The sequence below is a fragment of the Plasmodium yoelii genome (assembly GCF_900002385.2).
Source record: "Plasmodium yoelii strain 17X genome assembly, chromosome: 9".
Lineage (NCBI taxonomy): Eukaryota > Apicomplexa > Aconoidasida > Haemosporida > Plasmodiidae > Plasmodium > Plasmodium yoelii.
Window position 1 is genome coordinate 410,001 of NC_036181.2, and position 12,308 is coordinate 422,308.

General features: G+C 21.4%; 2 protein-coding genes across 2 annotated transcripts; both read left to right on the forward strand.

Moving 5' to 3' along the window:
• Nucleotides 1–840: 840 nt before the first annotated feature.
• PY17X_0908200 (conserved Plasmodium protein, unknown function) lies at nt 841–1,784 on the forward strand (the record flags this gene model as incomplete). The annotated part of the gene is made up of 3 exons (XM_022955921.1): nt 841–901; nt 1,004–1,073; nt 1,214–1,784. The coding sequence occupies 3 exons, from the start codon at nt 841–843 to the stop codon at nt 1,782–1,784; spliced, it is 702 nt and encodes a 233-aa protein (XP_022812135.1).
• Nucleotides 1,785–4,535: 2,751 nt separating this feature from the next.
• PY17X_0908300 (conserved Plasmodium protein, unknown function) lies at nt 4,536–11,840 on the forward strand (the record flags this gene model as incomplete). Its single annotated transcript, XM_725583.3, has 1 exon — nt 4,536–11,840. The coding sequence occupies one exon, from the start codon at nt 4,536–4,538 to the stop codon at nt 11,838–11,840; it is 7,305 nt and encodes a 2,434-aa protein (XP_730676.3).
• Nucleotides 11,841–12,308: the final 468 nt, after the last annotated feature.

Sequence of the window (12,308 nt, forward strand, 5' to 3'; positions counted from 1 at the left end):
TTTTTTTGATTTTTTCTTTATCTTTCTTTTTGTTTCTTTTTTTTTCTTTTTATTTTTAATCCCTCCGCGAGTCCCCAATTTTATAATAATCAAAATACATTTCTACAATGTTGATGGAAATTTATGCAAATAAATAAAATGGAAAATACATATTTATAAATATATCAATCTTCAATTTTATAGCTTGTTTAATTTTTAGTGGTATATTTTTTAATAAATATTTTAAATCATCAAAAGATATATATATACACATAAACATATTTTATAATCTCTTATATATAACAACAATTATTGCATACACAGTTAATATTAAAATGCAAGGTGTGAATATAACCACATAATAAATGTTAAAATTATTTTATAAATCTTTTTAAAAAAAAAATTACATTGTTTTTAAAACATTTCTTTGATAACTTTATTTGGTTTATTTTTTTTTTTTTTAAATATATCATCATTTTAGGAAATTGGTTACTGTTAATATATGGCTAGTTACACTAAATGTGGTGAAAAAAATAAAAAAAAAGGGAAAAAAATAAAAAAAAGGAAAAAAATAATATAACAAATAAATCATTTGAGGAAATAAATAATGCTCTACATTTAAGACTTATGATTCCAACTATCACTATATTCTCATTCATTTCAAAAGAAAAAAATGTATGTCAATATATGTAATTAAAAAAAATATATTAGCTGTATATGCTTTGTATTTTTAAAATATCAGGATTGAAAAGATATAGGAAAAGAAAATATATAAGTTCTTCATATTTGTTCAGTTATTATTTACTGGTTATTGCAACTTAGCATTATTCGTTCACTCTCCAAATCGATGTATCACGAAAAATGGAAAATATAAAAAATTCAAAAAATTTATGTACGTTCATAAATTTATTCACAACACGTGGTATATTAAAATAAATATATATTCGTCTTAAATATTATCATAATTTTATACTTATATATTTACCTTGGTATATATATAATACTATTCACTTCAATTTTTTAGTTATCTTGTTAGAAAGCAAAAAACGAAATGAAGCAATTATGCAAAGAAAACAGATTTATACTTACATAATGTAAGAAATAAAAATATAATTTGTGTTAGACATAAATGAAAAATTATATGATTTAACGATTTTCATTGCATGTTTTTTTTATTATATCTCTATTTTTTATTATATCACTATTTTTGATTGCTTTCCCCCATACACATAAGTAATGAAGATTTCGAAATGACTCACAAACACATCTGTTTGATACTACGAAATGAAATAGAATCTTTAACATGCAACATTTTGATAAGACTATGTAATGAATTAATTTGGATAATAAATTCACAAAAAAATAATAATGACATAAAAAAAAAGTGTATACGCAATATTTTTTATTGTGCAAACAAATTAAATATAGGGAATACCGAAAGTTTAAGATTATATATGATAAAATATTTTGGAAACAAATTTATTGAAAATATAGAAACAGATTATATAATATTAGATAAAAATATTTGTAAACTTGTTAATAAATACACATTTACAAGACAAGAAATAAGAGATATGAAAAATAAATTACAACATGAAATGAATATCCCAATAAATAATAAAATAAAACAATGTTTTTGTAATTTTTGTACAAACCCTCAAACTAGTTTTACTTTTTCAAAATTAAACAAACACGAAAATATTACTAGTATTGCACAACAGTATTCTCATTATGCAGAAAATATTTATGATGCTGAAAAAAAAGAAATATTAGCTGAAATTGAAAAAAAACTTATTTTATCCTAATAATTGTCTTAAACTAATGTAACACCATTTTAAATATCCAAAGTGTTACGTATTATATAAGAACAAAATAGTGAACTACAAAATGAATAACCTTAAAATATACCTATACACAACAAGGTCACAATAAAACCGCATTTAAAAAATATTTTTTATTTATTCGTTTATTTCTTAGTATATATTACTTAGCTTGCTGTATATCATTTTTTCAATTTTTTTAATTAAAACAAATTAATTATTATCTTACTTTTTATTTACAAAAATGCAAAATATATATTAAATATATATATTTATTTTTATATTGTAAAAAATATGTTAAATATATATATTTATTTTTATATCCATAATTCGACATATCCTATCATAGGTATTTTTATTTTGCATATAACCTATCAAACGAAAATATTAATTATGATATTATTCAACTTAAAATTTAATAGGGCCATTGAATTATATTTTATAATCACATCCTATACAAAATACTATAAATATAGAATAAAGCCAATTAAATATATGTTACTACATTTTTATTTAAAAACTATTTTTTTTACTATAAATATATATAATTTACACGTATGTAATATTATTTTTATTTTTTATTTTTTCACAATATTGAAAATTATACAAATAATAATTTAACTTAACAACAAAATATAAAATATTTTGTAAACACGGAAAAAGCACAATGAAGAAGGATATTAAGTTTATATGCATTATGTTATATATATATTAATGTATTATATTAAAATGGTTAGGGATATAAATGTTAATATATAAACATGCATACCTACATACATACATACATATATATATTTATTTATATATAACATAATACTATACATTTTTTATAAATATTCAATAATTCAATATATTTGAGAAAATATTTTTTAAATATTATATTTTTAACAATATACAAAAATTATTATTATATAATAGTTATATATATCACTACATCATGATATACAACATATATATTTTTTTTTTATTTATCCATTATTTATTTTTATATTTTATTTATCATATAATATAGTTAATCGTATTCCTGTACACTCAATACAAACGAATGTAAAATTTCTCAGTTGCATAAAAAAAAAAAAAAAAAAAAAATATATATATATATATATATATATATACTTACCCATATGTGGACAAATAGCGGTAATTATAATTGCTTTATCACTTAGACGTTATTAACGTTCAGAATAAAAGCACAAATGTTCTGACTGTTAAGAAATATTTATTGTTTATAAAACTAATACACATGTTTGTACATGTTTAAATTAATATGTACATAAATGTATTAATTTTTTTATAAGCAATATTCATAAGTATAGAGAAAATATACAAAATATTTTATTCTACACATAAAAATAACATATAATTACCTGCACATTTATGGGTGTTTGTGTTTTTTTTTTTGTGAACAATTTTTATTATTTTTGTTTGGATGAATATTTACTATATATATAATATATCCGTATATATTTATATCTAGATATATATGTGTAATTTATACATTTTTGTAAATAAACATATGTATATGAATATTTCCTATTTATAGTTTGTGCCTAAGTTATGATTATTTCTCTTTTCATGCAAGCTTAATATATATTTTTTTCTTTCTCACCAGTTGCGTTCAAAATTATGCACATTATTAACTGTTAATACATTTTCCTTTTATTTTATATCTCCAACGTTTTTTTATAATTTTTTTCTTACGATTACAATTTTTTTGTCTTTGTTTAATTATTACATTGTAGTAGATATATTTTTTTTATTTACTTTTTTTTGAATAAATATAGCTAATAATTTTTATGTACCTTTTGAATGTTAAGGAATTAATATCATGCTTATAATATACATATGTATCAATATATAAATGCATTTATATATAATATTTTAATTTTGTAGGCCACTTCATAAAATATGCATTTTTTATGTGCACATTATATACACAAATAAATTAATATATAAAACAAAGAATACTTGAAAATAAAAAATACATGTTTTTTATTTTCCCCATTTTCATTTTTTTCCGTATTATTTCTAGAGTCTTCTTAAGAACTTTTTTTTTATTTTTTTTTTTTATTATAATATATGAATATTTATTTGTGCATTTAATATTTATTTATATATATTTTCTTTTTTTTTTTATATCGTGTGATACTTTGAAAGATGACTTATTTTTCTTATTAAAAAAGTTGAAGGATAAGAAAAAAGGCAAAAACGTGAAAACAATTAATTCCGAGAATCAAAATATATGTGTTTCAGCCCATGTATACTTATATGCATGCGCATTGTCATTCCAGTATAAATAAGTACGAAGATAAATTAGTACATTCACATATATATATTAGCGTGTGGCAACAATAACATTAATTGCGAAAACTGTAAAAATAAAAACTGACATACTACCGACCAGTATATTCCTTAACTATTAACACCAAATGATAGAGAAGCGATGCTAAATATATTTTTGAGAAAACATATTTTTAAAAATATTTGATAGTATATATCTATTTTGTATAACTAAAAAAGCATATTATTTTTCTTCTTTGCTTTTTTATTTAATTTTTTAATATTTTTTGGTAAACAAAGTATCGAGAATTTATTCTGAAATTCATCAGCCCTTTACTTATGAGACATGCCTAAAGATATATACACGCAAAGAGATACTAACAGATATATACATGTAAAGTTATTAAAAAAAAATACACATACACCCTAGTAGTGCGACCAAACGTAGAAAACATCATGAATCAAAAAAAAAACTCAATTAACAAAATTTCTAAACAAGCGAATGTAAGTGCTTCCCAAAAAAATGGCTATAAAGAAGGTAATTATCAAACCCCAAATAATAAAAATGTTTTTAAATTTAGCAATAGTTTAAATTATAATAGTTATAGTGATTTAGTGGATGGATTGTTATCTGATAAAAGTCTAAGTATAAATAGAAACCATAAATTTTATAATATAAATAATAATAAAAGTAGAAATAATATAAGAAAAAAAAATAAAACAAACAATAGTAATGATGATACAGTAAGGGATGAAGATGATGATGAAGAGGAGGAAGACGATGAAGATGATGATGATGAAGAAGATGAAGAGGATGAAGAAGATGAAGATGAAGAGGAGGAAGAAGATGATGATGATGATGAAGATGAAGAAGATGAAGAGGATGATGACGATGATGATGAAGAAGATGAAGAAGATGAAGAAGATGAGGACAGAGAAGGATTTGATAGAAAAATGAGTACCGATTCTATAGATGAAAATAATAAAATAAAGAAAAAAAAAAATAAAAATAATTTATTTTATAAAGATTTAGATAAATCTAATAAACAAAATAATGTAAATACAAAAAATGATAATTCTGATTATTATGATATATATTCAAATATTTATTCATATTATGATATATTTACTGAAGGTCAAAATGGTTTAAGCAAATTTAAATATTTTAATAATGTCTTTTCAAATTATGAACAAAAAGGTGAAAAAAACGATCTTCCACATGATCAAAATAATAATGAAAATAATAATTCGAGTAATAATAATACTGAAAAAATTCCAGCATCAACATCATCATATATTAAAGCATCTGGTATCCCCCCTTCTTTTAATAATCCACAGACACGTATTCCAAATGATAAAACATATAAAACTGTCAAAAATTTAATAAAAGAAGATCGTGAAAATAATAAGAAATATACATCGGGGCAAAGTAATAATGATAATATCACAGTAAATCGGCAAAATGTTTTTATTGATCAAAATAATTCTAATACTGGCATGAATACTAATAATATCCTTAACCCCAAAAGTCAATATGTGTATTCCAACAAATTGAAAGAAAAAAAAAATGAACTTAATAAAAATATTGGGAATTCTAATAATACTAAAAAGAAAATAATTACAAAAAAAAAAAAAAAAAAAAAAAATACTACTGAAGATACAATTATAAATGATAGAGAAACTACATTTTATGATGATTTAAAACGAAACATGAATGCAAATAATAATGTTAATGAAAATATATCAGGAAATAATCGACTTAATCATGGGGTCAGTTCAAGGAATAATAACATTTTCACTTCGTATGTGAATAAAAATAGGAATAAGCTTTCCAATATAAAAACTATGACATCAAGTTTTATAGAAAATAATTTTTTCCATAATAATAATAGTAATAGTAACAATAATATGTACAAAGGATTTAGAAGTGGAGTGAAAAATAAGACTAAAAATATGCAAAAGGGAGATGATGGTAAATCAGGAAATGGAATAAATGGTGAACAAGATCAAGGTAGTAACATGAATAAACGAAATATAAACAAAGAAAATGAAGATAATCGTGATAATAATGAAGATAATCGTGATAATAATGAAGATAATAGTGATAATAATGAAGATAATAGTGATAATAATGATGATGAAGAATATGATAATAATTTTAGCTCAAATGGAAGTAATAGTACGAATCTAAGTATAGACAGCTCATGTTCAATTGAAATAGATTATAAAAATGATAAAGAAGTTTTACGAAATTTAGAAAAAAATTTAAATTGTGATAAAGGAAAAGGGATTCCCAAATTTTTAAAAAATCCTGCAAAAAAACGAATGAATAAACTTAAAAAAATAATTGAAATATTAGAATATTCAATATATAATGAAGAAAGAAAAGGAAATAAATTAGAAAAAAAATTGTATCAATATGTATTATTAACTAGAAATTTAAAAAAAGAAATATATAATTTAGAAATTACTAATAATAATAGTAAAAATAAAATAGCAACATATGAAAAGGATATAATAAAATTAAAAGAACAAAATGAAGAAATGAAATTAACTTTATCAACTTTTGAAAATGAACTTAGTAATTTGATAAATAAATTTGATAAAAATTTTGCAAAAGAATTAATTGATACTAAATCAAAAAATGATATTTTAAAAAAAGAAGTTGAAAGATTAAAAAAAGAAATTGAACTTAAAAATTCAGAAATAAAAAAAATTGAAAGTTATAATGATATAACAAAAAAAAATACATCTGATCCTATTACAGTTACTCAATCTGATAATTTGAACTCAGAACCCATACCTGAACCTACTAGTAGTACATCTAACATTTCAAATTCTTTTATTACATCTAATCCAACAAACACATCTATTCCATCAAATTCAACGAATGCAATTGGATTAGAAACCAATCAAGAAGCTACATTATCTAGAAATAATAACAATTTATTGAATACATCAAATGTTAATAATAATTTAACTAATATTACATCTAATGCACCAACTATAACAGTTTCTCATGAATTTCCATTTTATCATGGTATTAGCGAAGAAATTCCACAAAATAATGTTGAGGAATTTATTGCAAAAATAAAAAATAATAGAATAATATATGATAAGAATGTTGATAAATATGATGAAGAAACGAAATCTGCAATATATGGATGTCATATTTCGAATATGGTTTTGGAAAATCCAGATATTTGCAATCATAAAAAAGTTTTAAAAACTTTACAAGATTATTGTATTAATGAATCAAGGTTATTAAATATTCATATGTCATTAAAAAAAGAAAGATGTGATAATAATTATATTTCACAAAAAGAATTAGAAAAAGAAGTTATAAGACAAATTGAAAATATGAATTCTGATAAAAATAAAGAAAAAAATGTTTCTATAATTAATTCAATTATATTAACATTGATATTAAAAAATGTTCATATTTTTAATTTATATAAAATATTTATTTCTTCATTAAAATATGATAATTTCAGATGGATCAAAATAATAAAGAAAGCTCTTTTTTTGAAATTTTTTGACATGTCTTTAATCGATTTTGAAATAAAAATTAGTGAACCTTCAAAAATTAAAGAAACAAAACTAATTCACATATTAGGAGGAACTAATAACCAACTTTTAAATAAAGAAAATCATATAGAAACAGAATCTAATAATGATAATAAAAATAATGTACATTATAATATTAAGCATCCATTATTTTATTGCAGTAATGAAATGTTAAAACGATTCATGTATGATATGTATTTAAATTTTGCAAAAGAACCAATTAATCCTCAAAATAATGATAATATATATCACTATATATTACAAAAAAAAAATTATGAATTATTAAAACTACTAAAATTATCAGGAAAAAATTATAATTTTATATTTATAAAAAATAATGATAATAAAACACCTTTAGATTATGTAGAAAATGAAGATATACATATTGATTTAATTTCAGGATATATATTAGATATAGCAGGAAAAGGTGCAGAGAATTATAAAAATTATCGTTATGAACAAGCATATCAATTATATTCGGAAGCTTTAGAAAAACAAATTAAATTATCGAATTCTATTAAATTAGGTAATTCAAAATCAATGAATGAAAATATAGGAAAATTATATTATAATAGAGCTAGAACCTTAATGCATCTAAATAAATGGATAGATGCTATAGATAATTGTAATAATTGTTTAAAATATATTCCTAAATATATTAATGCATATGATACACAAATACATGCTTATGAAAATCTATTAGAATATGAAAATGCATTAAATATATATAAAACAATGTGTGTGAAATGTAATATAAAACCGGATGAAAAAGAAGATAAACTTAAAGCACAAATTAATGCTACTGCTTTTCAAATTTTAAATATTAATAAAAATTCAACACTTATAGAAATTAAACAAGCATTCTCAAATTTGTCAAAAAAATGGCATCCAGATAAATTAGGAATAAATACAAGTGAAGATATTAAAAAAAGACATAATAATCATTTTAAAAAATTATTTAAAGCAAAGCAATTACTTTTAAATGATTTAGAAAGATATAAGGAGAAAAAAAAAAAAGAAACAAATTTTGTGTACCCACAAATTATTGATGATTCAAGTTTAGCTCACCGAAATGATCCTAGCGGTGCAAATAGTGGCGGTGCAAATAATGGCGGTGCAAATAGCGGGGGCAATGTGGAGGGTCAGGATAAAAAAACAAATTTAATACCACCTTCTGATTCAGGATATGAAAAAAGTAAAGATAATAAAAAATCAGGAGATATTTATGAAACATTTGGAACTGATTCGAATAATGTAAACATTGGAATAAATAAAAATGTAAGTCATGGAAATTTATTTAATTCATATAAAGATGATATTGAAAAATTTCAAGAAAAAATAAAAAATTTAAATAAAGGAATTAATAATAATGATAATGATACAAATAAAAATATAAATCCACTTAACAAAATGTTTGATAATAAAACATCAAATGAAAAAGGTGATGAAAATTTTTATAAAAAAATAAAAGAAGAATATGAAAGATTAAATGATGAACAATTAATTAATTTTAAAACAAAAATATCAAACTCGATAAATAATTTGATTCAAACTGAAATAAATTTAAAAAGAGAATATCAAGAATTATGTAATAAAGAAAAAAATAATGCTATTATGAATGCTAGATTATGTATTTTACAAGAAATTCAAAAAGCTCTTTGTATACGATTAGATAAGGAAAGAAAATTAAAAATAATTGAAACTGTTTTTAAAGACAGGTCACATAATAATAAAGAAGATGATAAAAATAATGGCTATCCATATTTGAATAAAACAAATAAACAAAATAGTTCTAATGAGGAAGAATTATATGGTGATGTAACAAATGAAAAAAATAATAAAAGTGGAAATAATGTAGAAATGGGTTCTAAAAGTGGAAATAATGTAGAAATGGGTTCTAAAAGTGGAAATAATGTAGAAATGGGTTCTAAAAGTGGAAATAATGTAGAAATGGGTTCTAAAAGTGGAAATGATGTAGAAATGGGTTCTAAAAGTGGAAATAATGTAGAAATGGATTCTAAAGGTGGAAATAATGTAGAAATGGATTCTAAAAGTGAAAAAGGAAATGATGATGATGATGATAATGACCGAAAAAATGGTAAAAAGAATGAAAATTCGAGTTTTGATGAAGATAATGAAATAGAAGAGGGGTATCATAGTAGAGGAAAATATTATGAGTACTATTATGATGATAAAAATAATAGATATATAAAAGAAGAAAATGATGAAGATTTCGATAATGATAAATCTTATGATTATAAAAAGTTTCACGAAGAAATGCAACAAGATAAAAATTATTGTGACTCAAAAGGGTATGAAAATGTTAATAAAAATAATGATGATCATTCAAATAGTGAAAAAAGAGGAAACAAACAAAATGACAAAAATGATATTCGAGAAGATGATTCTGATAATATAGAAAATGAAGCATATTCACATAAAAATGAAAAAAAAAAAAATCAAGAAGTTTCAAATTCTAACAAAATAATCGATTCGGATAGTAGTAGTAGTAATAATAATTCCGGAATAAATGAAAATGGAAATATGGATAATCTTGATGATAATTGTGGACAAAATAGAAAAAGAAACTCAAAAGAAAATCTGAATAAAGTTTGGAAAAATGAACAAATAAACGAATTAAATAAAATGTCAGAAAAAAACCAAATGCTAAATGAGCATACAACTTTTATATTTATGAATGATGAACAACATAATAATAAAGATCTTTATAATATTTATGATTCTACTGAAAAAAAAAATAATAATTTTTTTGAAAATATAACAAACACAAAATACATTAATAACCAATCTTATAGAAATTCTAGTAATATATTTGAATACATGCCATCATCTAATAACCAATATCCTAAAACGAACATCTCAAATAGCGGTAGTAGCAATGATAGCATAAGCAATGGCAATAATAACAACATGGGCAATAACAACATGGGCAATAACAACATGGGGAATGGCAACATGGGGAATGGCAGCAGTAGTAATCATAATCAAATAGTCGGAAACGCGAAGGGTGAAGCATACTCCTTTAGAAACAAAACACGCTCGAGTCTTGTTCGCAATTTAAATTCAAATACAGATGAAATAAATACAAGAGAAGATAACACAGTAAAAATATATACAAACAATAATAACACATTTTATGAGGAAAGAGAAAATATAAATATTGAAACAAATGAATATATAAATAAAAAAAATGAAAATAAATATAATCCTAAAGAAAGAATAATAGGAACTGATACATCTAACCCTGAACAAGTTGAAAAAAATATAATTAACCAACCCATAAAAAATGAACAAAATAATGGTGAAAAAAAATATCCCAATTTTAACAAAAAAGATAAAACAAATGAAGAAAATATAAATGATTCCACAAATAATTATTATGATAAAGATTCTGTTTATTTAATGTATAATTCTAGAAATTCAAATCTTTTAGATAAAATGACAAAAAAAAAAAATGATAATTCTATTAATATAAATCAAACTGAGACAATAGAAGAAAATGATAAAGGAATAGAAAATTATTATAATGAAGATAATGAAATAAATAAATTTAATTTAAAAAATAAAAGTGATGAATATATATCTTCACAAATTATAGGAAATAATAATAATTTTTTTAAAAAAATGTCTAGTAATAATTCCTCTCGAAATACACATATAAATAGTTCAGAAAGATTGATTCAAAAAAATATGTCTTATTCTAATGATAATACAAAAAAAAAACAATCTATTGAAAAAAGAAATAACCAAAATGACTCACCAAATATATATAACAATAATAGTGATAACGAACAAAATCAGGATAAATATAATGGGCATAATGGAGAAATAAAACATTATGATTCTTCGTTTTATGGAAAAAATTATGTACAAACAAATAAATCTATTTCAAATATAAAAAATAAATTAGATAAAAAATTTCAACAAAAAAATTTTGATAGTTCAGAAGACTTTTCAAGTTATAATGAAAATAATAATTTTTATAATATGCATAATGATGAATATAAAACATTTCATTTTTCAAATGAACAAACTGATCAGGATATAAATAAAAATTATTTACATTCTGAAAATAATATTCCTCCTGACAACATTAAATCATATTCTTTCCTCACCACACCCAATGCTTATCCACATGATCAAAGAGAAAATATTTCTCCTAAAAAAAAATGAAGATAAACCAACAAATTGGATAGGCCAACAAATTGGATAGGCCCAACAAATTGGATAAGCCAACAAATTGGATAAAATTAAACTTGAATTATTTTATCTCATTTTTTTTGAAATAAAAATGTAATAGTTTGTATGTATATCCTTTATATACTTATATTCAATGTTTCGTAAAACCTATAGTTAAATGTGTGTCTCTCTGTAGTTTTAACTATACACTAACAAAAGTTATATTATAAAAATGTGTGCATATGTATTATTTATTTTCATCTTATTACATATTCAAAATATTTCCTAAAAAATTCGATATGTATACCCAATGTGATAAGAAAATCACGGGGTTATGCATCCAATAATTGCATTTATATTTAATAATTTTTTTTTTTATGCTTATTATTCGTTTTTTCTTTTTTTTGAATTTTTTTTTTTACTATTTTTAAAGAAATATCAAAAAAATATTATAAATCACCA